Source organism: Phocoena phocoena, chromosome 11 (assembly GCF_963924675.1).
Source record: "Phocoena phocoena chromosome 11, mPhoPho1.1, whole genome shotgun sequence".
Lineage (NCBI taxonomy): Eukaryota > Metazoa > Chordata > Mammalia > Artiodactyla > Phocoenidae > Phocoena > Phocoena phocoena.
In genome coordinates, this window is record NC_089229.1 from 9820241 (window position 1) to 9847013 (window position 26773).

General features: G+C 39.1%; 1 protein-coding gene and 1 non-coding gene across 3 annotated transcripts in view; one reads left to right on the forward strand and one right to left on the reverse strand.

Moving 5' to 3' along the window:
• Window positions 1–22930, forward strand: part of DMC1 (DNA meiotic recombinase 1) — a 38506-nt gene extending 15576 nt beyond the window's left edge. The window contains exons 8-13 of one of the 2 annotated variants that reach the window (XM_065886607.1): window positions 1778–1869; window positions 2285–2358; window positions 2490–2604; window positions 3462–3522; window positions 15600–15716; window positions 22861–22930. In XM_065886607.1, the coding sequence (XP_065742679.1) occupies window positions 1778–1869; window positions 2285–2358; window positions 2490–2604; window positions 3462–3522; window positions 15600–15716; window positions 22861–22930 (529 nt within the window). The remainder of the gene's footprint in view (window positions 1–1777; window positions 1870–2284; window positions 2359–2489; window positions 2605–3461; window positions 3523–15599; window positions 15717–22860) is intronic. The other variant, XM_065886608.1, reaches the window with a different exon arrangement.
• LOC136131659 (small nucleolar RNA SNORA79) lies at window positions 14045–14196 on the reverse strand. The gene has a single exon (XR_010656391.1). It is a non-coding gene; the product is annotated as a small nucleolar RNA SNORA79 (small nucleolar RNA).
• Window positions 22931–26773: the final 3843 nt, after the last annotated feature.

The following is a 26773-nucleotide window of genomic DNA, read 5'->3' on the forward strand; positions in this document are numbered from 1 at the left end:
ATACGGTAGTTTGAGGAGATATCAGGTTCAGAGGACATTCTTTTTAACAATAGGACTGTAGGAAGAGGCGCTTAGCTGGAGCTCAGCTAGTTTCAGAAACAGTTGATTAAGGATGGTTCTTGAGAGGGAGGAATTGTTCTTGCAGAATAGCTGCCACTGTTTGGGCAATTTGGATTTTATCAAGAATGGCTGAAAGAAACAGTTAGGAGCCAGGTCATATGCAAGAGGGAATAGGGAGGAACAGCTGGGAGGAACAAGGACATGCAGGGACCTGAGTGGAACGTTCTCACTCTTTCAGAGTCTCTTACATGTATACTGCTCTCTCGTGGTACTTGTCTTTTTATGTGTTTATATTTTGCCTACATAATTATGTTTTACACTTACCTATGGCATAGATTATCTTAAGACCCTTAAATCCTCCACAGTGCCTTGCACTGGTAATTGGTTAACATGGTAACCGATTCCATATGGGAATCAGTTAATAAACATTTGTAAATTGATTTGAACTTCCCTTCAGCATAAGTCCAACTTTTATATTCCTGGTTACATAGTCACCCGGCTTTGTAAAAACTGACATAGTGAAAAACATTTTTTATTGCTTCTTCCAATTCCTTGTCTTCTTTGATTTGTCCACCGGAAACATCTACTGGGTATACTCAGCAGCAACAGAAGATTTAAGTGGCTGTCACTAAAGCTCTGAAGAAAACATATATAGTGCTGTAGGACAGAGATGGCTGGGAAGTCCTAAAGACAATTCAATTCAATGTTTACTGAACTAGTTCCAAGTGTTACAAATAAGGTTAAAAATGGTCCTTACTTTACAGTTACTTATAGTATGATCAGTATTATACAAATACTGTAAACAAAGTGAAATGAGACCACAGATGTGCATTTTATTTTATCTTACTTCACTTTAGAGAATATTATAGACATATTGTTAGGATCACCAAAGACCTATAAAGAATGTTTATTACTCCTTTACAGTCTAGATAGGTATAAGTGATTATTAGCATCTTCCAGAATACCTTTTCAGGTACACTGAATTTGCCCCCCTATGAATTTACTAATTTCAGAATGCTAACACAGCTCCTTTAGAAGAAAGTGGATTTTAAACCCTAAATAAACCAAAAACTATGTGATAATAATTCCCTTCTGGACCGTTGAAGTTACTTTTTTGACTCTTTGGTTTATGGAGTCAAATTTATCATTTGTTGGCAACACGTGGTTAGTGATATATTAAACTATTTCATGTTGAACAAGTGAGGAATGTGAAGAGAGTGAATTAATTCACTTTGAAGTGACTTGAATTATAATTCAGTGATATTATCTTCCTAGACTAGGTCTATATTTATTGAACTGAGAACAACAGAGATTCACAAATCTTAGTTTCTAGTTTTTCTCTTGGAACTGATTTGCTGCATAATCCTGAGTCATCTGCCTAATCTCTGTTTGTCAGTGTCCTCCTTTGTAAAATGTAATAGAGGCCATAACAACTAACTTCCAAGGTTATTGTTTAGATAATTTAATATTTAAATTCATTACTATCTCATTATTTCTATCACTGTTATCACTACCTAAGGTATTCATTAATTGAGGCACTTATGAAAAACAAAGTCTGATACAGATTTTAAGTGATTATTGGTATCCTCCAGAATACCTTTGCAGGTACAGTGTTTTGCCTCTCTTTGATACACTTGCTTACGGTATTATTTTTTGTAGTTGTTGTCTAAACTTTTTGGAATTGATTTATTGAATCCTTAATCCTGGCATACTCCAGCCGTCCAGATCGCCTTCGGGACATTGCTGATCGCTTCAGCGTAGACCATGATGCAGTCCTGGACAATGTACTTTATGCACGTGCATATACTAGTAAGAGCCCCATGCAATTGGATGCTTAGGCTATTTTAAGGTTGACAGCACTGATTTATTATTTGAGTGATGCTTACAACATTTTGACACTATCCTTTTCTCTTTATATTTTACCTTTCTCCAAATTTATTTAGTCAGTCCACAAATTTTATCATCTGGTAAGTCCTTAGACATTGAAATGCTCTCAAATTATTTCTTATTCTTTGTCTTTGAAATGGAGAGTAACATTCTTTTTGGATAAGGTAACATTTGGTATGTATGCTAAGGCAGAATATGAAATCATATTTAATAAAGTCATAAATAATTAAGAAAATCCTTCAAGGACTCTCTTTTGCCTGACTCCCAAGAACATACATGATCTTAGCCTCTGCTTCTTCTACTTTTTATAACATTTTCCCACTGCATTTCCCACCAGGTGAACATCAGATGGAGCTACTTGATTATGTAGCAGCAAAGTTCCATGAAGAAGCTGGCATCTTCAAACTATTGGTACGAGCTTTTAAATATTGCTCAATCTAGAGCTATTTAGCATATTATCTTTCTTCTATTGATTCCAATTCAAATTAACTTTTTCCTTCATTTCCAAATGCATTATTTATTTTTACATTAATCCTACACAGATCATTGATTCAATAATGGCACTTTTCCGAGTGGATTTCAGTGGTCGTGGGGAGTTGGCTGAACGGCAGCAAAAACTGGCCCAGATGTTATCACGACTCCAAAAAATCTCAGAAGGTAGATTTTTTTCCTTAATTTTTTAAAAATAAATTTATTTATTTATTTTTGGCTCCGTTGCTGTGCGCAGGCTTTCTCTAGTTGCAGCGAACAGGGGTTACTCTTTTTTTTTTTTTTTTGGCTGCATTGCTTCACTGCTGTGTGCGGGCTTTCTCTAGTCTAGGTGCGGTGAGCAGGGGCTACGCTTTGTTGCGCTGTGCAGGCTTCTCATTGCAGCGGCTTCTCTTGTTGCAGAGCATGGGCTCTAGGCATGTGGGCTTCAGTAGTTGTGGCACATGGGCTCAGTAGTTGTGGCTCGCGGGCTCTAGAGCGCAGACTTAATAGTTGTGGCACACGGGCTTAGTTGCTCTGCAGCATGTGGGATCTTCCTGGACGAGGGCTTGAACCCGTGTCCCCTGCCTTGGCAGGCGGATTCTTAACCACTGTGTCACCAGGAAAGTCCCTCAGAAGGTAGATTTTTAAAATAAATGGTGATATCAGAATAGCACCTGTGACTGTTTGCTAAGTAGGTTTTTCAGAGAAGCTCAGAATAATGTCAGGAGGCAATCAATCCATTTATTAAAAATAAAATTTCAAAAAAAAAATAAAAATAAAAAAAAATTAAAAAAAAAAAAATTTCCTTCATGGGAATACAACTCTTTTTTTAAACCAAAAATATTGATTCTAATACAATAAGGTACCTAAATAATATAACAATAATAACTTTAATTTATGATATCAATGAGAAAACAGGAATGTAATCTTGTTCATCAAATAAATTCGTGGCACAATATTTCTAAACTCTGAAATCTAAGCAATGAACTTTTAATATTCACACTGTCATTCTCTTAGTTTCTTAATTTTATTTCTTGATGCAGAATATAATGTGGCTGTGTTTGTGACCAATCAAATGACTGCTGACCCAGGAGCAACTATGACGTAAGCCCTAATATTCTGCTTTTGTATTTCACAAAAGTTAATATCAAAAGGGTTAGAGTGTAGAATAGGAAATAATTCCAAAATCGTCAGGCTTGATGTGGACACAGATATGTCACAAATCACTTTTTGCACAGTGCATATTACTTCATAATTGCAAATATCATTTATTTGTTATCCAGATCTATTCTTCTCTAGTTTTTTTATAAAACAAAGCAATAGTTTAACTATTTTCAGAGATACTTTGGGTTCCTTTTTGTCTAGGACAAAGGATATTGGAGGACAATAAGAAAAAGATCTTAGGGAAATAAAAATGTATATTCCAGATACATGAATGGTTTCTAATGCACTGATAATCTGTTAGCCTACAAACAAAAAAAGCAGGCTCTCTACAGGATATACATGAGATATATATTTAATTTATATATTTATTATATTATATAAATATAATATATTTATATTTACAGGATATACATGAGATATATTTATGAGTCTCTTATACATTTATAAGAGACTTGCTATGAGAGAAGTCTCCTGTTTGAAGAAACAGAATTTCACTCACACTAGGCATATTCAGAATTTGTTGAAGTAGTTGTGCACATAACGTACATATTGATGGCTCTGCTTGCAAGATGGCAGTGAATAGAAAGGCAAGGAGATGGTGGTGTGATGAATTGGGAGATTGGGATTGACATATGTATAAAATGGATAACTAATAAGAACCTGCTGTATAAAAAAATAAATAAAATTAAATTTAATTAAAAAAAGAAAGAAAGACAAGGAGAGTTAAAGTAGTATAGTGAAACAGAAAGTTCGAATAAGGACTTCCCTGGTGGTCCAGTGGTAGAGGCTCTGTCGCCTAATGCAGTGGGCCCAGGTTCGATCCCTGGTCAGGGAACTAGATCCTGCATGCCACAACTAAAAGATCCCGTGAGCCACAACTAAAGAAAAGAAAGATCCTGCATGCCACAACTAAGACCCGGCGCAGCCAAATAAGTAAATAAATATTAAAAAAAAAAAAAACAGAAAGAAAATTCAAAGAAAGTTCAGTTGCCACCATCAAGAGTTTTGAGCATTATGTATCTGAATAAGCAGTCAAAATAGCCCTGAATCTATGTACTGCTTTTTTTTTTTTTTTTTTTTTTTACAGTATGCGGGCCTCTCACTCTTGTGGCCTCTCCCATTGCGGAGCACAGGCTCCGGACGCTCAGGCTCAGTGGCCATGGCTCACGGGCCTAGCCGCTCCGCAGCATGTGGGATCTTCCCGGACCTGGGCACGAACCCATGTCCCCTGCATCAGCAGGCGGACTCTCAACCACTGTGCCACCAGGGAAGGCCCTGTACTGCTTTTTAAAAGGTCTTTTCAGCAACTTCTTATTTATAATAATTTTTAGCCAGAGAAAAGTTCCAAGACTAGCATAATGAATCCACAAATATCATTTGCCTAGTTTCATCAGTTTTTAACATTTTGCCACATTTTTTCCCTCTATGTGTTTGTGTGTGTGCGTGTGTATGTAAAATCTCTCTATATGCTACATACACACACATGCTCATATATGTAAAAGTGTATATGTTTTGTGAACCTTTTGAGAGTTGTTTTCTCCGAACCAGTGAGAATTATTTGCAGACATCATGACACATCACTTCTTAGTACTTCAGCATATCTCTTCTAAGAACAAGAACATTCTTCCACATAACTACAGCATAATTAGCACAGTCAGGGAATTTAACATTGGCGTACTATTTATCCAATACACAGTTATATTCAAGTGTCTCCAATTGTTCCAACAATATCCTTTGTAGTTTGGGGGGTTTCTTGTTTTGTTTTTGATTCAGGATCAGTTAAGGATCATGCATCCCATGTACTTGTCATGTCTCTTTAGTTTCCTTTAACCAAAACAGTTCCTCTACCTTCGTTAGATTTTTGTGACACTGACTTTCTTTTTTGGTGGTGCTGTGCAGCATGCGGGATCTTAGTTCGCCGACCAGGGATTGAACCCATGCCCCCTGTACTGGGAGTGAGTGACATTTTTGAAGCGCATAGGCCAACTGTTTTTCAGAATGTCTCTCAATTTGGAGTTGATTTTTTTCTCATTATTTAAAATGTTAAACACTTTTGGCAGGAAAACTACTAATATATAAGTAATGTTATGACCTTTTCCATATATCACGTCAGGAGGCACACTGGCAGTTTGTCCCTTTATTAGTGATAAGTTTGATCATGTGATTAAGATGGTGTTCACAAGATTTCTCCATTGTAAAAGACCTTCTCCTGTTTGTAATTAATAAGTAATTTGTGGGGTGATACTTTGAGACTTGTGTAAATATCATGTTTTGCACCCAGTGGATTTAATAATATCCATTGCAGATGTTTGCTTAAATCATCACTCTGATGGTTGCAGTACAAAGTTCTGTTACTTTAAAACTGAGTCAGTACATCATTTGGTAGCAGATAAATCAGTCATTGACATATATATTAGAAGATATTTGATATGACATTCTAAATTATGTAAATTGTGCTGAAATGAATGTATCTCTCTTTAGGCATTTTCTAAACTAAACGCTAAGAGTATCGCTGCATCTTCTGCTGTTTGCTGTGGCTCTCACTTTTCAATGCGCTTTTACGATATTTTCTACTTAGTTACAGGAGATTCCAATGTGAAAAGTATTAATTACATGAAAGGTTTTAAGCAAGGTCTTTTTGTTTGTTTTTTGAGTTTTATTGGCCGCACCATGCGGCATGCAGGATCTTAGCTCCCCTACCAGGGGTCGAACCCATGCCCCCTCAGTGGAAGTACAGAGTCTTAACCACTGGATCACCAGGGAAGTCCAAGCAAGTTAAAAAGATTGAGGAGGGGGAAGTCAATCATTTATTCATTCAGTATATATTTATTGAAAATCTACTATATATCAAGGTTCTAGGAATTCACTAGTGAACAACAGAGACTATGTGCCTTGCCTCCACTAGGAAAAAAATAAATGATGTCCATTTAACTCAAAATTTTAAAGTCTTGGTTGGTCATGCATTGTCTGTAGTCCTTGAGGGGTTAAGGCAATATTCTCTGTTTTATAGGGTATCTTTCATATACAGGACATAAAGTACTTCACAAAGAGAATAATTTTAAACTGAAGAGAAATGGGAGATTTTTAAGGCTCGCTTTAAAAAGAGAAAATGACTCATTGGCTCAGAGGGAGGAAGTGGGTTGCATTCAAATAAAACAGTACAAGTTAAAGAGCAATGTTCTTTCTTCAGGTGTAGGGAGGGAACATTGAAGAGGCCAAAACTATCGACCTAGAGTTAGAAGACAAAGGAAGTCTGTGGAAATTAGGTCAGATAGGGTTCTTTTTCTTATATTTGTAGAAAGTTTCAAAAAGCTTAAAACCATTTTGAATTGACTCCAATAGGAGAAAAATAGAGAAATGACAGAAAGGAAATAATTGCATAAGTTCAAAGAGGGGAGGAGATTTATAATGAAATAAGCTAAGAAAAGAGCCGAAGAAGGTAACAAAGACTAGCATTTTTGCTGGGTGAATCTGCTTTGAAACAGCATCTCCTCCACCTAGCCAAGTTATATGGAAACAAATTTCACTATAATTAGTATATTCTAAAGTACATCATAACAATACAAATTAAATGCATGTGCTGTAAATCACATATATTGCCACAGCTAAATTAAAAAAGAAAACAGGACAGTTTTAAACTAAAGGATTTCAAATGCTATTAGAATACTTCCCATAAAGGAAATATCTTTGTTTCTCAGTGTTAAGGAACTCCAAGCTGCAACTCCCCTGGAGCCTGTCAGAGAAATATCACTATAATTGGTATGAGTACCCAAGTACACTGACAATAATTGAGGCTTCTATCCCATGCATTATACTTGATGGCACATCGTATTAAAAAGGAACAAAATTATAGAGGCGAGGAGCTTCCATATGATACACCAGAGCAGTAACTCCTAGATGAGGCTTACAGATACAGATTTTAGAACTAGAATGAGCCAGTTGATGAAGGCCTGGAAATAAAGTCAAAGTATCAGCCTGTAAAGCTCCGTACCACAGCAAAAAGAAGATAAGCAACAAATAAGACCATGATGTTGCCCCCTACTTCATTCGTGTATTTGTTTCCCTAAAAGTCATCTTAGAACATTTGCAGGCTTGTAAACGTGCAGTTTATTCTTTAAGGATGTCACTTACTGATTCTACATCATTAGTATAAATTAAGAGGCAGTATCGGGACTTCCCTGTTGGCACAGTGGTTAAGAATCTGCTTGCCAATGCAGGGGACATGGGTTTGATCCCTGGTCCTGGAAGATCCCACATGCCGCAGAGCAGCTAAGCCCGTGTGCCACAACTACTGAGCCTGCGCTCTAGAGCCCGCGAGCCACAACTACTGAAGCCCGCGTGCCTAGAGCCCGTGCTCCACAAGAGAAGCCACCGCAATGAGAAGTCTCTGCACCGTAACGAAGAGTAGCCCCCGCTCACTGCAACTAGAGAAAGCCCCTGCACAGCAACAAAGACCCAACGCAGCCAAAAATTAATTAATTAATTAATTTAAAAAAAAGAGAGGCAATACGGTTAGAGAAAAAGCATTAAACCAAAGTCATTAGCATTGTGACCTTGTGCAACATTTAAATTATTTGAATTTTATTTTCCTCTCCCTCAAAATTAAGAGCACTTATATTTATTGCTTGCTTAGCATGTGCCAAGTGCTTTCATGTATCATCTTATATAATTCTCATATCACCCCAACATAACTCAGCCTCCTAGACCTCCCTGTTCTATGAAGCCAGTCTCAGTATATTGCTGTATCTCTCCCCAACCCCCAACCACCCCCCGCCGAATTCTATCTTCAAAAATTTGAAAAATGTAGATTTTTCTGCATATTTTGGGAGGAAATGGGGGGTGGGGTTATTTAACAAAACTTCTTAAATATACTCCTTTTTTTTTTTTTAACCATCTCTTCTTTTTCACCAAAATTCTCTATCTTCCTCTAATCTCAAAACCTCCTCCTCTCTCTTGGACATGGTTCACCCAGTCTTTCTCTCAATGGACCCCTTCTCAAAAATTCCATCTTTAAGCTTAACCCTTAGCAAGTCAAAAGTACCAGGAGTACCAATTGTCCCTCAAGTTTGCCCTTACCCAGACCCCTCAAGGCCTCCACTCCAACCAGTATTTGAGGTAGACACTATTATTATTCCTAATATATAAAGGAGGAAACAGAGGCTCAGAGCGCCTACTTGCTCAATCATACAGTTAAAAAACAGGAGTCAGATTTTGAACCCAGGTTTCTTTGACTTCAAAGTTGATGCTCTTTTAGTCTCACTGTGCTATTCTTCCTATCTCACTCCCAGAAAAGTATCACCTGCCCCACCATCACCATAATCCTGTACTCCCTGCACCCTAATTTGCAGTTGGAAGGTCAGGAGGTTCTGGGTCTTACTGTCAACAATATAACAGGCTGTATCCTGTTCAACCAGAGGGGGATAAATGAAACAATCTTTCTTGGCCCCTCTTTATTCCTAATATCCACCCCCATCTCTTCCTCATTCTCATCATACTCCCCCATCCCCTGAGAAAAGGAGGAAAGAAGAGAAGATAATATTAAAAAAGAGGAAATAAGAGAGTAGGCTAAAGGAGGCATGTGGGTGGTTTTCTGAAGCTGTTTTTACTTGGTCAGAAATAGAAGTAGGGCTTCCCTGGTGGCACAGTGGTTGAGAGTCCGTCTGCCGATGCAGGGGACAGGGGTTCGTGCCCCGGTCCGGGAAGATCCCACATGCTGCGGAGCGGCTGGGCCCGTGAGCCATGGCCGCTGAGCCTGCGCGTCCAGAGCCTGTGCTCCGCAACGGGAGAGGCCACAACAGTGAGAGGCCCGCGTACCGCAAAAAAAAAAAAAAAAAAGAAATAGAAGTAAATTAAAGCCCTCTAAAAGAATGTGGAATGCTATTACACCTTCTTGTACTTTACCTCAAGACTTGTTTATAACTGCTAGAATACTCAAGAAGTTCAAAGAAACTTGAAGAAATGTTTCTTTCTTTTTCTTTTTTTTTTTTTTTTTTTTTTTTTTTTTGCGGTACGCGGGCCTCTTACTGTTGTGGCCTCTCCTGTTGCAGAGCACAGGCTCCGGACACGCAGGCTCAGCGGCCAGGGCTCACGGGCCCAGCCGTTCCGCGGCATGTGGGATCTTCCTGGACCGGGGCACGAGCCCGTGTCCCCTGCATCGGCAGGTGGACTCTCAACCACTGTGCCACCAAGGAAGCCCAAGAAATGTTTCTTGATTAACAAGTCACTGAAAGAGGGTTTTAACTGAATCATTTAGTTAAATAATAATAGTTACCATTTATTGAGTATCTCTTATGTGCCATGATTACTGAAAGGGTAAATCTAATGCTTTATAGATGACCTGGCACAGTTCCTGGCATGTAGTAGGCTCCCAATGAGTTAGATTAAATATATCTTGAATCTTCACAACAGCCCTAAAAAGTAAGGAGTTTTTTTTGTTCCCATTTTACAGTTAAAGAAACTGAGATTCATAAAGGTAAATAATTAGCCCAAGGTAACATAGATAATAAGTGAATCAGGATTAGGAAGGCAGATAATAATAATTGCAGTCACTGGATTAATGCATTACCTAAATTATTTCATTTTATTGTTACAACTACCATACCAGTTAGGTACAATTATTATCCTCCATTTAAAATGAAGAAACAGACACTTAGAATGATTAACAATTTTCCTGAGGTCGTATGGCTGGCTGATAAGCCAAAATTTGAACCCAGGTCTAACTCTAAAGCTCTTACACCACTTAGCACATTGAGGCTGTATGTGCCTGGGAAAAGGTTAGCATGCTGTCATATGAGACGCTTTGCAGGGATGTATCCATTACCCTGGTGAGTTGACCAGTGTTCAGGGCCCTCAGCCTTACAGACAGAGATTTGATTTGGTCATCCTACTGAGCACAAATCCATTTCTCAGGGACAGACTCACATTAATCAAACTCATGAGACTCAATGAAAGATCAGAGGGCCAGTTTACTGATAAAGAAAAATGTAACTACATTTGAAGTTCTTGTGACCAGGGCATTCTCTCCTTGTAGGCAGACCTCTATAGGAATCCAAATTTTAATCCAAAGCTATTTACTAAATATGGAATCCAAGCAAAGGGAAATAATTAGATGAGTTAGAAGTGTCTGTCACATAGTAAGGACTCAGTAAATCTTGGTTGTGAATGTTATTGTTAATAGCCAACCACACTGGGGCAGGGGGCAGGGTGGACCATGAATCTCCTAAATTTATGAAAATTTTTGTATGTGTACATATGTGCATTTTTCTGGGGGAGAGTCTATATCTTTTATTAAATTATCAAAGTGTTAGTGACCTACAGGAAAAGTCAAGAGCCATAAATTCTACATGAAATTCTACACAGAATCCTGAACATTTTGATGGAGCAAGTAAAATTTGAATTGGCTTGATATTCTCCCAGAGCTAAGGCTGTTATGCTATGTTGCAATTTATTTTAATTAAGTATAACCTCTTACATTATGAGTCACTTTTTAGGACTTTTTTCTCCCCATATTATCTTTCCTATATGATTTCTTAGCACTTTTGCCGATCTTATCATTTATTTCTCATTTAGTTCATTCAAAATCATCTCCCTTTGGAAACGACATTCTTTTTTTTTTTTTAATTTATTTTATTTATTTTTATTTTTGGCTGTGTTGGGTCTTCGTTGCTGCGTGAGGGCTTTCTCTAGTTGTGGCGAGCGGGGGCTACTCATTGTTGTGGTGCGTGGGCTTCTCACTGCAGTGGCTTCTCTTGTTGCAGAGCATGGGCTCTAGGTGCACGGGCTTCAGTAGTTGTGGCACGTGGGCTCAGTAGTTGTGGCACGTGGGTCAGTAGTTGTGGCTCATGGGTTCTAGAGTGCATGCTCAGTAGTTGTGGCACACGGTCTTAGTTGCTTCACGGCATGCGGGATCTTCCTGGACCAGGGCTCAAACCTGTATCCCCTGCATTAGCAGGCGGATTCTTCTTAACCACTGCCCCACCAGGGAAGTACGGAAACGACATTCTTAACACTCAGGCTCTTCACCTGGAGTAATCAGTGACAGGCAGTAGTACCTATTCTCTTTTGTGCATAGGGTACCACATTGGTAATAACAAACAATACTTTGTTAAGAAAAAAACATAGCCATACAGCTAAAACCTACAGATTCCTGCTCTTCCTTAGATTATCTGTAAGGGGGTGGAGGTGGGGAGGATTACTTCATTCCTGCTCTTCCTTAGATTATCTGTAAGGGGGTGGAGGTGGGGAGGATTACTTCAATTAGGGGGAAATCCTGTCTCCTTTTACATTTCCCTTTCTGTCAGAACACCCTTTAAAAGTTCCTTGAATTACAGCTTCTTTGAAGATATATCACAAATCTGTGTCTAAAAGGATCTAATTTGGAGGAAACCCAAGTTTTCTTCTCTTCCTGTATCCATTCAACAAGAGTTATTGAGTGTCTTTTATATTATAGGTACTTTTCTAGGCACTGGAGTTACTAAAATGAATAAGGATTTAGCGTATAGTTGGGGAATGAGACCCATGAATTAAAAATTATAATGTAGTGTGCTTTAATAGAGTTATATTCATAGTGATATGAGAGGACAGGGGAGGTAGGCTCTACTCTGTTTCAGGGTATCAGGCATGGTTTTCAAGAAGGGATGACACTTGATGGGTGAGTAGGAGCTAAATGAGCAAACACAATAGGAAAGGGGCTTTTGCTTCAGAGATAACTGAGTTTATAAAGGCATCGAGGTATAAGAGGACTTGCTGAAATAAGAAAAAATGAAAGTTTGAGGAGGAAGAATGAGTACAGCTGTAGATAAGTACAGTGAGCCCTTCGTATCCATAGGTTCCACATCCATGAATTCAACCAACCTAGGATCAAACATAATCAGAATAAAGAAAATCCAGAAAGTTCTAAAAAGCAAAATTTGAATTTGCCGTGCTCTAGCAGCTATTTACATAGAACTTAAATTGTATTTACAACTATTTATGTAACATTTACATTGTATTAGGTATTATAAGTAATCTAGAGATGAGTTAAATTATATGGGAGGACACAATATTGTAAATCAACTATACTCCAATAAAAATTTTTTTTTGTTTTTTCGGTACGCGGGCCCCTCACTGCTGTGGCCTCTCCCGCTGCGGAGCACAGGCTCCGGACGCGCAGGCCCAGCCGCTCCGCGGCACGCGGGACCCTCCCGGACCGGGGCACGAACCCCCGCCCCCTGCATCGGCAGGCGGATCCCCAACCACTGCGCCACCAGGGAAGCCCTAAAAAAAAATTTTTAATTAAAAAAATAAAAATAAAGTGTATGGGAGGATGTGTGTAGGTTACATGCAAATACCTCACCATTTTATATAAGGGACTCGAGCATTCGTGAATTTTGGTATCCATGGTTGGGAGGTGGGTTCTGGAACGGATCCCCCTGTGGATACCGAGGGAGGACTGTATGTAGGTAGCAGACAAAAAGAAGCAGAAGTTGAGGAACTGTCTTCCTGAGAGCCCTCCTTTTCTTTGTGAAGAAGCAGGCAATGTCGTCCAAAGTTAGGGAAAAGAACAGAAAAGAGCACTTAAGGAGACTACTGAAAGTTTGGTAAAGGGGAGGTGAGGTTAACCATGCTCATATAGAAGAATTACTAGGCAGTATGGAGAGACCATCTGTGAGAAGCATTAACATAGCTGTTAAAACTTCTCTCTGACCATTTAGCGAACCCCGACTCTCCTTTCTTGTCTCCTCTTCATAGCAGTTTCTAACTGGTCTACCTGCTGTAGGGGCACCTATCTTTCTATTGCCCAATATTCTCCTTGGTATTTTTGTAACTTCTATGTCTTAAGTACAAAAAATATTTCTGAGCACCTACTGTGTGGCTGGTTGCTACAGAGCTGAATACAATGTCATCTGCCCTTAAGGAGCTTAGTGATAGGTAATAGGCGAGGAATTGAGGGGGAATATAATATGTAAATAATAATAGCACTAAAGGCAGGACAGGAAAAATGCACTAAAGAAGCGTAAATACAGTGTTTGCAAGTTCAGAGTTCACAGCCCAGCTGAGAATATCATCAGACCCTCAAGCAGCCCATCTATGTAGAACATAGGATTCTTTTAAGACCTTGAAGAATCACCTGTAATGGAGGGTAACCTGGAAGGTTTAGAGTTATTCCATTAAAAAGAGTGGCATTGATCTGTAAGTGTTATAGAGACAATTCATCTCTAGCTATTCCACCCAACTGAAAGGGCTTCATTGCTTTACTACCCTTTCAGCTGTCTGAGTAAAGCAACCTATCTTCTGATTTCTTAACTCCTGTCAGTCTCACCTGCCTGGATGTTACTCTCTTGATAGTGGTTCACTCCAAAACTAACTCCGTTCTTGTTCTCACATTGGACCTGCTGAATCAATCAATCCTATCTAACCCCAGCCAGCTGGTCCTAACCTGTGAGCCATTTAATCAAGCAGCAGTTTATTTTTTATTTTTTTCAATTGTTTGACTCCGCAAAACTCAGAAGGCACTAACGGACAGCCAACAAACCCATCCCCGTGGTGCCCTGAGTGAAGACAAGTCAGCTTAGATATATGATGGACTAAAATCCCACCACCTAAGACTCTAAGCAGTGAAATGAACAGCCATCGAAAGGCAGCAGTTTGGGACTTCCCTGGAGGTCCAGTGGTTAAGACTCCGCACTTCCACACAGGAGGTGCGGTTTCGATCCCCAGTCAGGGAACTAAGATCCCATGTGCTGTGAGGAGTTGCCCAAATAAATAAAAAATAAAATAAAATAAAAGCAGCAGTTTATATTAGCAGACTCCTTTCCCAGAGGGCTTCATATCCCCATTAACCTACAATCTTTTTAGCCTCGTGTCAATCAGCCACATCGTCACTACACCAAGCCTCATGCTTACAGTAAACAGAATCCTGAACTTCATGGAGCAAGCAGAATTTGAATTGACTTGCAACTGAATTCTCCCAAAGCTGAGGCTATTATGCTATACCAAAATTAATTTTGATCAAGTGTAACCTGTTAAGTTCAGTTCCATTTGTTGATGATTTTGAAGCCTAGATTTTCTTCTTCATCAAAGGAGATGATCTTGTGGTTTTCTCCTTCATTCTATTGATATGGTATATCACAATGATGATTTTCCTATGTTGAACCACTCTTGCATTCCTAGAATAAATTCTACTTGGTCATGGTGTATAATCCTTTTGATATGTTGCTGGATTCGGTTTGCTAGTATTTTGCGGAGCTTTTTGCACCTAGGCTTTTTTGAAGGGCGGGCTTACTATATTAGGTTTATTAAGAACCTTTCACTTCTTGCCAAGTGAGTGTTAGTCCCCTAGTGAGTATATCTCTCAAGAGTGTCAATATTTGTAACTACCTTGCAATCATAATATATTTTTGAATTGATAAAATCATAGTAAGAGCTTATCTTTTTTGTATCCTATTTTAGAAGAATAAACTTTAGACATCAGCAATAAAGATATTTCTGAGATTCTTCTCACCTTAAATTCATAACCAGCACAACACTGAAGGTTTCCAATGTACAGTTAATGAATAAGAAGGAGGTTCTCAATCTGCTGTCATTTACATCATAGCATCATGAGGGAGGGCTGGATATTACTTATTCATTAGACTAGAATAGTGGTTGGCACACAGTAAGCCATTAATAAATACTTCTGATACATGAATGAATGAATAAATTCAATCTTTGTATTTTGTAAAGAAAAATTGCTTAACCCCAAGATTTATCCTAAAACAGTGAGTAGTGTTTTGTTTGTTTTTTTTATTTTTAAAAAATCAAACAAAACATGAACCATTTATCATAGGAATCTCAGAAGGCTGAACTGGATGGCAATGGGGTACATAGCAGCTCCAAACTCTAGCCCATTCCCTGGTTTATGAACAAGCCTCTGCTTGTTTAGAATGCAAACCTACTCTGTCCCCTGCCATACTCCACAGAAAAGTTGCCTTGTAATTGCAGGTAGTACTGTATATAGTCCATATGATGAAACGTGAAAAGGTGTTTTATTAATTCAGTTTTCAGGCAGACCCCAAAAAACCCATCGGGGGACACATTCTGGCTCATGCTTCAACAACAAGAATAAGCTTGCGAAAGGGAAGAGGAGAGCTGAGAATTGCCAAGATTTATGACAGGTAAATACTTCTTATCTTAATCAGATTCTTGTGCATATGGTATTATATAGAATTGCCTCTCCTGAGAGGCTATAATTATTCCACTGGCAGACACTACATGTTTGAATTTCCTTCTCAAAAAGTATTCAATTCATTGAGAAGTCCCTACTACGTACTGGGTTCTAGGGATTCGGAGATCTTGTTGACAAATTGACTTGGTCTCTGACCTTCCCAATCTTACAGTGAAGCTAGAAAATGAAATGATTCCAATTGAAGTGAGGTAAATACAGGAAAAGTACAGCATGTGATAGGGATGTTCTTCTTTCTTTCTGCCAGTTTTTTTTTCAGGTTTCAGTTTAAACACTGCTTCTTCAAGGAACCTTTCCCTGACCCTTACATTCTAAGCTAATACTCTATATTACACCTTTTATTCTTTCACAGTACTTTACTTATTTAATTAACAGTTATAAGCTTAGATTTTACCAGCAACAAACCTAAAGCGATTTGAATTGGGGAGGCATTACCCACCCCTTCCTGAGCGTTGCTGCTGACCCTTCTCTGTGGACCTCCCCCATTTTTGCCCATCTGAGGGATTGGCAGGGGAGGGTACCCCCACCTTCCCTGCAGCTGTTCCTCAGGAGTCATGACTTTGACTGGGTCTAGAAAGGTTGAGCTGGAAGGGGTGGCCCCTGGTCACTTTCTGAGCACATGTCTCAGAGACCTGGGGCTGGTGGGAGTGCTGCTGGAGCTGGATTTCAACACATGGGGTGCTGCTGGGCCAGCTGGTAGGGTTGCTGGGCTCCAGGCCTCTAGCTCCAGCTCTTGCAGACCTAGGCCCCTCTCTGACCCGAGAAAGCTCCTCGGGCCCTTGAAGCTGATAAACCAAGAGAGTAAGGAAACATTCTTTAGAGTGAGAAAGGTAATGTTTCGGCCACTTAGAGATAAACTGCAAAACTAGAGCCTGGCATGGGGCTGGGGCTAAAGATTTTTCTCGAACTTTTCAAGATTTGCAAGTATGCAGCTTGGAAGGAGGCTGGTGGTTTTACTGTTAAAAAAGCAATAACGTGGCTTTTCCTGTAAGGCTTGCATGATACTTCTTACCCCTGTCCTGTCTCCCCCTGCAAAGATGGTGCTGGAATGTTCTGGAAGGTCATGTCAACTTCAGCTTTCCTGTGGAAACTGAAGCCATTGGGGTTTTCTGTCCAAATTCAAAAGGAGTCATACGTGTGTGTGTGTGTATGTATATGCATATATGTAGATGTACATATATACACTCATTTTATATACATGTATGTACATGCAAGTATTATAATATATATATACATGTGCAAATATATGAATAAACTTTGACAACATAATTGATGTACATGGTAAAAAATAAATAAATAAAATCAAACAGTACAAAAAAAAGAGTTATAAGCTTAATAAGTTTTTACAGAGAAACCTATTACATATCAGCTGTTCTAGATTCTGGGGACAGAGCAGTGAACAAAACAAAAAGACAAGGCCCTGCCCTCATGGAGCTTACATTCCATTAGTAATGATTTATGTAACATATGTCATCCCCACTAGATAGTAAATACCCTGAGGACAGAAATACTATTCTCTTGCTTACCACTGTATTCTTAGTTCCTCGGACATAATAGATGTATTTGTGACTGACTGATTAGCCAATCCTGGCAACAAGGTAAAGATTTGTAATAACTCTTTACCCTAGGGAAGGAAAAATCAGCCAAAAAGGAATCAGATGAGCTCTGTATCTGGTTTTGACTATGAATCACAGTACTTACTATGTATTGTCATTGAAAAATATTAAGTAATCAGTTCCCCCCTCTATCTGGTTTTTATTCAGACCATTTTGCTTTTCATCATCAGTCCCTGTAGAAGACTGTGATACACATATGCAAGTGCTATGCTTTGTAGAGCTTCAGCAATCTCTAGAAATTTGTTACAAATGTTCTTTGTTGAATTAAGTAGATAGTAGGATTGTTCCATAATTTTACTAAAATTTCTTGGTCTATATCTTGGACAGATTGCTGTGCTTAGAACTTTCTCAAACATTTTTCACTCTGAATTGTAATCATCTGATTACATGTACATCTCCCTCACTATAGGGACTGAGTCTGGTTCACTAATGTCCCCAGCACCTAGCTTGGTCCTTGGCACATAGTAAGAGCTCAATAACTATTTGTTGAATTAATAAATGAATGAATTCCATCTACATGTTCAATCATTTGTATATTTAATCAAGTCCTCCAAACTTTTAGGAACAAATAACCTCTGCAGTTTTTACAGTCCTAAGAGAACCCTAGGGTTCTGCAGCCTCAACAAAGGATAATTAAAATGATCATAGAAGTTAGTCATGTCAACTTTTCATAAATCTGAATAAAAATAGCAAAACTAGATCAGAACTTAAAACGTGAAGACTTAATTTGCTGTGCATCTTGTACTGCCTTCTTTCTGGTCTCTAAAGATTTCTCACAAAGAATTCTCCTTGACTTTAGAAAAAACTTTTTGGTAGAGAAGATCCTGATGCTAAAAATGATAGCTGACACTTACTGAGTGGCTGCTATGTGCTAGGCCTGTGCCAAGTGCTTTATTTATTTACTTTTTCATTGTTTTTAAGGACAACCTTAAGAGATAGAGATTATTATCCCCATTTACACATGAGGAAACCAAGGCCCCAAGTAGTTAGGTAACCACTGCCCCTCTACAGTCTATTTTAAACACAGAAGCCAGAATGATCCTTTGTAACACCAAGTCAGAGCATATCTATCCTCTCTTTAAAACACTCCTATGGGGCTTCCCTGGTGGCGCAGTGGTTGAGAGTCCGCGTGCCGATGCAGGGGACACGGGTTCGTGCCCCGGTCCGGGAAGATCCCACATGCCGCAGAGCGGCTAGGCCCGTGAGCCATGGCCGCTGAGCCTGCGTGTCCGGAGCCTGTGCTCCGCAACGGAAGAGGCCATAACAGTGAGAGGCCCGCGTACCGCAAAACAAAACAAAACAAAACAAAACACTCCTATGACTCCCCATCTTAACTCAGAATAAAAGCCCATGTCTCTACACTGGTTTACAGAGCACTACATGAATGACCCTATTCTTATTCCTCCTGTTTTCCCCCTTGCTCACCATGCTTCAACTTCAGTGGGCACCTTGATATTCCAGAAACATGCCAGTCACACTCCTCCCTTAGGGCCTCGCCTCTGTGATTATTGCTCTCCCTGCCTAGAATAAGCTTCCCCCACATAGCCCTCTCTCTGGCTCTCTCCCTCACCTCCTTCAAGTCTTTGATCAAATGTTACCTTCTCAACAAAATGCCTATCTTGATCTCCCTATTTAAAATTGCAGCTAGCCTTGTCCCAGTTTCCATACTTCCAATCTCCCTTATCCAGCTCTATTTTTTTCTTTCCCTATAACACTTATTTTCTAACATATCACATATTTATTTATTTATTATGTCCATTATTTATTGTCTGTCTGTCCTTCCCCCAAATATAAGTTCCACAAGGCCAGAGATCTTTGTCTATTTATTTCACATACGGATCTCAAGTGCCTACAACAGGGATATAGGAAGTGCTCAGTAAATTTTTTTTCTTTTTTCTTTTTTTTCAATTTTTGGCTGCATTGGGTCTTCGTTGCTGCACGCGGGCTTTCTCTAGTTGCAGCAAGCAGGGGCTACTCTTCGTCGCGATGTGCATTGCAACGGCTTCATTGCGGTGGCTTCTCTTGTTGCAGAGCATGGGTTCTAGGCACACGAGCTTCAGTAGTTGCAGCACGTGGGCTCAGTATTTGTGGCACGCAGGTCCTAGAGTGCATGGGCTTCAGTAGTTGTGGCGTGCGGGCTCTAGAGCACAGGCTCAGTAGTTGGGGCGCACAGGCTTAGTTGCTTCTTGGCATGTGGGATCTTCCTGGACCAGGGTTCAAACACTTCCCTGCATTGGCAGGCAGAGTCTTAACCACTGCGCCACCAGGGAAGTCCCAGTAAATATTTTCTTAATGAGTAGGTGAATGGACTTGCCCCACATCACAAAACCAATAAGTAATGGAACCAGGATTAGAATCTATGCTGTCTGAATCTGGGGTCTACACTTTTAACCACTACACTATTTCTTAGTTTATTAAGGATTCTCTATTCAGGGTAGTAATAGCTAGTCTGCTATAGCTACTCCCATGGCTTCAACTACTACCTTATACAGATGTAAGAGAAAGACATTTCTTGTTAAAACAGAATTCCCCAAGAATTGAGCAGAAAAGGGTTCTCATAATTCCCAGGAATACAGGAGTGACTACAAAAGGGAACCTAGCCTTTTTCCTTGAATAGCCTATAGTTACTGCTTCTGTAAGTAACTATAACTGGCCCTCAAGTGTATATTTTCTCTCTTTAAAACTTTGAGTGAATAAAAACCCCATTTATTTTATTCTACTTAGCATATCTGAGATCAGTGAACATTAAAACTCTACTGAATTCAAAGGAAAATCAAATTTTAAACAATTACAAAAAATGAAAAGGCGTACAAATGGTCAAGTTTCTAAAGTCATTGTTTTTTATTCTGTTTCAAAACCAAAACAAACAAACAAGCAAAAATCCCTGGTTCAACTTAGCAGATACTTTGCTTGGCTTCCCTCTTTTTCAACTCCTTGTCTTCCTGCCATTTTTAAGTGACTGACTATTTTCCATCAAAGTCAAAAAGTTATTTTCTAATTCCACTCACGCCTTCTTATTCTTCAACTCCAACTTCAGTCTAGCAAGACCTACTTTATCTATAGCTCATGTTCTATCCTCCAGGGAGATCCTTCTGCTCTTTCTTAAGGGAAGTAACCTTACCCATGGTGTGCTCAAAGTATACTAGCTAATCTGCACCCTCCAAACAAAACAAAACAACCAAACAAACAAAATGAAAAAACAAAAACCAATTTTGCTTGACAATATAGCCTACTGATTAAGATCATGAGCTTTGGAATCAAATACCTTAGTCTCTAATCCTGGCATCTTCAATTCCCAGCACTGTGACCTTGATCAAATTACTTCTCTGAACCTCAGTCTTCTCATCTATAAAATGTGGATAATAATACATACCCAACAGAGTAATCATAAAGTTTAAATGAAATAATATAAGGGAGACTGACACATAATAGTTAGTAAATACTTAATAAATGGAAGCTATTAATATTACCGTACAGTCACCATAACCTGAATATAATAACAGCACAAAGTAGCAGTAGGCTCTTTCTCTCATGGTCAGTGATTTTCAGATTCCTATTTTTAGTCTAACATTTTATTCAAGTGTTAGATATTCATTTCCAACTACTTGCAGACCTCCTCTACATCAATGCCCCACAGGTATCTCAAGCTCAACATATCTAAACCTAACTTCTTATTCTTCCTCTCTTTCTTATACACAAAACAAGCTTCTCTATTCCTACCCTTTTGTTCATGCTAGAAATGGAATACCCCCATTTCTGTCTCAAAGGCTTCTGTGAAGTCCTCTATTATCTATGAAATCTTTCCTGATCAACCTAGCCTGCATAACTTCTTTCCTTAGAGTTCTATAACATATACTGACTTTATGGAACTTAGCTTACTTTGCATATTTGTTATGTCATAGTTCACCTTTTAGGCTTCTTGAGAGTAAAGACTCTGTCTCATTTTTGTAAATTCTGTGGGGTCTAGTACATGCTAAAGTATGATTTTCAAAGAGTTAAAAACATCACTTTCTGCAAATAAGCATAAAATGGATGTGTCAAAGATTTTATTCAACTCCTTAATTAATGAGGAAACCACTGATTCAAAGGATAATTTGAGGAACAGAGATTTATATAGTTGGTCAAAGCAATGCTGAAATAAATTTGCTAATAGATACAAAACTGGTTAATATCCTACCAAGCAATAAATTGTAACATTTGAAGTTGTCTTTTCTACTGGAGAGAAATCAATTGTTTCTCTACACAATGAAATTAATTTCCATTGCTGTAGACTGGCATCATGAGAATAATCTGCATTGTTATCAGTTTTCGACAAATTAATCTCTACTCCTATAGAGCTGTAGAATAAATTAAAAGGTAAAATTTAAAAGAGCATGAAATCATGACTCGTACAAGTATAAAATGTCAAAGATTTTATTTAACTCATTACCTCATGCAGGAACCAATAAGATTTTATAACCAGATCAAAGGAAAAATCAAATTACCACACATATGTAGTCAAACAAGTAATGCTGAAATGAATTACAAATTGATAAAAAATGTGTCAATATCCATAAGACAATTATCAATTGCATTCCTCCTCACACAATTTACATTTCTATGAACCAGGATAATTTGTATGACTCATAGTTTTCTACAGCTCATGGAGTTGTAAAACAGCTCAAAGACAATGAAAGCCACGGAGTCCTCATAGATTTGGATAACCTCGAAGGATGTGTTAGGCAACCTATTTTTTCGCTGAAGGTACTCAGTTATCTTTTAGTTCATTTCAAAGTCTTTCATGGTTTTTGCCTACATTAGTCTAGTCAATGGAAATGTGCACACCCAATTAAAACTTTTTATTGAGGCATTTGATTTACGACACCTGTGTCCCTGCATTGGCAGGCAGATTCTTAACCACTGCGCCACTAGGGAAGTCCTATTTGTAGACTTTTTAATGATGGCCATTCTGACCAGTGTGAGTTAATACCTCATTGTAGTTTTGATTTGCATTTCTCTAATAATTAGCAATGATGAGCATCTTTTCATGTGCCTATTGGCCATCTGTATGTCTTCTTTGGAGAAATGTCTATTTAGGTCTTCTGCCCATTTTTCGATTGGGTTGTTTTCTGTTGTTGAGTTGCATGAGGTACATACCCATTTAGAATCAGATAGGCCTCTAAGGGTCTGCTGCACAGTACCTGACAGTGCACTGTCAGAACACACAGTTATCCCTTCTTGCCTATTTCCAAGTGTGGGGTAGTTTTTCTTGATGTTTAGAACCTTACATATAGAAGTTGTTCAATAAATGTTTGTGATGGTTGATAACACTTGTAGGAAAATTCTGTAGTCCACATTTAGCTGTACCAACTCACATGTCTCTGGAGACTCAGACTAATAGGAATGTGATGCTGTGACATGAATATAGTATTTATAGAAATAGAGCTTTTTATAAACTTCTGTTCCTTTGTATTCTGTTAGCCCCGAGATGCCTGAAAATGAAGCCACCTTCGCAATAACTGCTGGAGGAATTGGGGATGCCAAGGAGTAGGTGGCGAATTGATGCAAATTGCTTCTTAGTGCTTATTAGGAGCTGAAGAAATGGAAAAGCAGTCTCAAATTTCAGATCTTGAAGTAACAGTCTGTTTTTTTTCATGTGTTATTAAAGGAAAGTCAGCAAAAGAGAATTAAATCATATTTATCTTAAAGGTGTCTGATTTACAATAACTACACACTGTATGTCGGTTCAGGAATATAAATATGTACATGAATGAATAAACCTTTTGAAAAATAGTTGGGGAAGGGGTACCTCACTTTAGCTTCCCAAAGTGAGCCACTAAGCAGATGGCAAGTCTAAGAGCTCAGAAATGTCTCCTCCTCCTAACAGCTGCCCCCCAAACACTTACAGAAGTGAATACACTTCCAAATGAGGGAGACATTTAAGGGAAGAATGTTTACAGGACTCACAAAAGAGCTTTTTTATTTATGATATCAAACTATATATTCATATTTATAGCAACAGAAAAGAAACATTAAATTAAGCTAAATTTTAAATCATTTGACTTTTTGACAAGTTGAAATTACCTTTTAAAAATGTACTTCTGGGGCTTCCCTGGTGGCGCAGTGGTTGGGAGTCCGCCTGCCGATGCAGGGGACGCAGGTTGGTGCCCGGGTCCGGGAGAATCCCGCATGCCGCGGAGCGGCTGGGCCCGTGAGCCGTGGTCGCTGAGCCTGCGCGTCCGGAGCCTGTGCTCCGCGACGGGAGAGGCCACGGCAGTGAGAGGCCCGCGTACCGCAAAAAAAAAAATTAAAAAATAAAATAAAAATGTACTTCTGATACATACATATTTTACTGGGAAGATAAAAAGGAAGGTAATTAGGAACTTTATAATTTTGGGTTGTCAAGATAGCATGACTTTTTGGGCCTCTCACTGCCGTGGCCTCTCCCTTTGCGGAGCACAGGCTCCGGACGTGCAGGCTCAGTGGCCATGGCTCACGGGCCCAGCCACTCTGCGGCATGTGGGATCCTCCCGGACCAGGGCACAAACCCGTGTCCTCTGCATCGGCAGGCGGACTCTCAACCACTGCGCCACCAGGGAAGCCCAGCATGATTTTTATATTTTAAGTTTTGGGTAGAGACTTCAGAATCTTCTTTAAAATATTAAAATTAATTTAAACATAAAATTTCTGGATACTAATTTTATAAATGTATAAAAAATATTGGTTTCTCTAATTAAATGAAAATAAAATCTAGTTTTCAAAATGTATGTATGATAAAAATATTTATTAATTAAAACACTAATAATATAGTGACAATCTTTATAGATCTCAGAAAGATTTAATATCTTATGTTGCATCCACTTGTATGAGAATTCAAGTATTGAAAGTACCATTTGTTCCAAAAGGTATTTGACTATCCTTAAGTCATTTACTCACCAATTGTATACTGAATGCTAAGTGCTAAAGAATCTACAAAAGAAGTATGGTTCCTGCCCTCAAAGAATGTGTATACTAGTTAAGAGAAAAGACTAATATTTACGAAAGGATGAGAGGACAAATGATTATAATTAATTTGGATTGTGTGATTCCAAAAATCAGAGAGGAAAGGTTAAGCTGTAGGACAGCATGTGCAAGTATAGAAGCTGGAATTTGGAAACAAAGAGACCAAACTGGCAAGCAGAAATTGTTCACAGTGTGGAGTTCTGGGAAATAAGAGCTTTTTAATTTTATAATTTTTAAAGCTCAGAAGCTGCTCCTCTGAATAGGCAGACGTTAAAGTCACTATGGAGCAGATTTTCTGTATTCTGCAAAGTCAGTTAAATGCCTTTTCTTAGTATGCAAATATAAATGCACACTTTTTCCTGGGGAAGGGAAGGTTTTGCTACTTGATAAAAACAGCATCTACTAGAGATTCCCTGGTATGCCAAGTTCTGGAGAAGGAATGGACTAATTTGTATAGAGCCCAGAGCTGTTTGATAGGAAATGAAATAAAACTCCCAAGATTTGAATTTCAGAAAATTTTCTAGGTTAAGCTGAGTACCCCCCTGACAAGGAGAATTTACCCATTGGTGTAGAGTTGGAAACCAGGGCTCAACACAGGGCCTACAGTTCTGTGGGGGAGGCTGGTTTCAATATGGCACGTGGCTAAGACTGGAAACCTCTCTGGATCCAGCCACTCTGATATGTCCTGCTTTGGAGAACAGTAGCTGAGCATGTGAATGTGAACTAAAAAGCTGTAAACTTGGGGCTCAACTTTGGGACAGCATAGTAGATTGTGCAGTGCCCACTGAATTTTTCTAGGTCAGGGTTCAATTTGCCACCAATGATCAAAGCATCAGGTCTTTCCAGTCCTCCCTCTCCATCTGACTGTACAAATAGCTTTGGCTTATTCCAAGCGGGAGAGAGAGACTCAAAAAAGAGATGTTATTGGTCAGGACTCTTTTAGTCACAAGCCACAGAAACTCAAACTAGCAAATGCAAGACATGAATTCATTGGGTCAAGAGAGTTTGAAAAGTCCAGAAGTAAAGCTGACTTTAGCCACAGCTGGAGCCAAGATCTCAAAGAGAATCATCAGGACTTTTCTCTCTGTCTCCATCTCCTGCTCGGCTCATTTCCATGTTGCTATTGTTCTTTGACACGCTTTCCCCACATAGTAAATAGCCAAGGTGCTGCTTGTATCCCAGCAAGTTAGAAAACACACTAGAAAAAGCATGCCTTTTTCTTCCACAGATTATTCATTCTGTGGAAATAAGCAAAAACCACCAAATGAGAACAGAGGCTATTTACTCAGAGTTTACTACAGCAAGAGTCAGTGACCTTCATTTGCTTTTGGCAGAGACTCAAAGGCAGGCAAAGGAATGGGAAAGCTTTATAGAGAAAAATAGGAAAGGCCTCAGGTATGCTCTGATTGGAGGTTGTTGGCATGGGAGGTTGGAGGATCAATTTGATAGAGATGCAGAAAATGGATAAAGGAAATAATACTGGCACCAGGGAGATAATTTAGGAACAGTTATGATAAATCTGTTGTGAAGTGATAAAGAATGTGTCTAGGGGGACTTCTCTGGTGGCGCAGTGGTTAAGAATCCACCTGACAAGGCAGGGGACACGGGTTCGAGCCCTGGTCCGGGAAGATCCCACATGCTGCGGAGCAACTAAGCCCACGCGCCACAACTACTGAGCCTGCGCTCTAGAGCCTGCAAGCCACAACTACTAAAGCCCGCGTGCCTAGAGTCCACGCTCCGCAACAAGAGAAGTCACCGCAATGAGAAGCCCGCACTCCTTAACGAAGAGCAGCCCTCGCTGGCCACAACTAGAGAAAGCCCGCGCACAGCAAAAACACCCAATGCAGCCAAAAATAAAATAAATAAATAAATAAACTTAAAAAAAAAGAAGAATAGGACTGGGGTGATAGCAATGAAATGGACAGTTCAAAAAGGTAGTTAAGATTTGGTGTGAGATTGAATATAAAAAGAGAAAGAGAAGGCAGAGTCACAGGTGACTTGACAAAGCTCTTTAACCTATGAGAGGAGATTATGTTTGTATTGTGATCACGAATGAAGAAGTGTAGAATAAAGATTAGGTATTTTACCTGGGAAGGTTAGCTTGTATTAGTTTGCTAGGGCTGCCATAATAAACCACCACAAACTAGATGGCTTAAACAACAGAAATTATTGTCTCACAGTTCTGGAGGCCAGAAGTCCAAGATCAAGGTTGGTTCCTTCTGAGGGCTATGAGGAAGAATCTGTTCCACGCCCCTCCCCTAGCTTCTGGTGGTTTCCTGGTAATCTTCAGCATTCTTTGGCTTGTAGAAGAATCACCCTGATCTCTGCCTTCATATTCACATGGTGTTCTCCCTGTGCGCATGTCTTTGTGTCCAAATTTCCCCTTTTTATA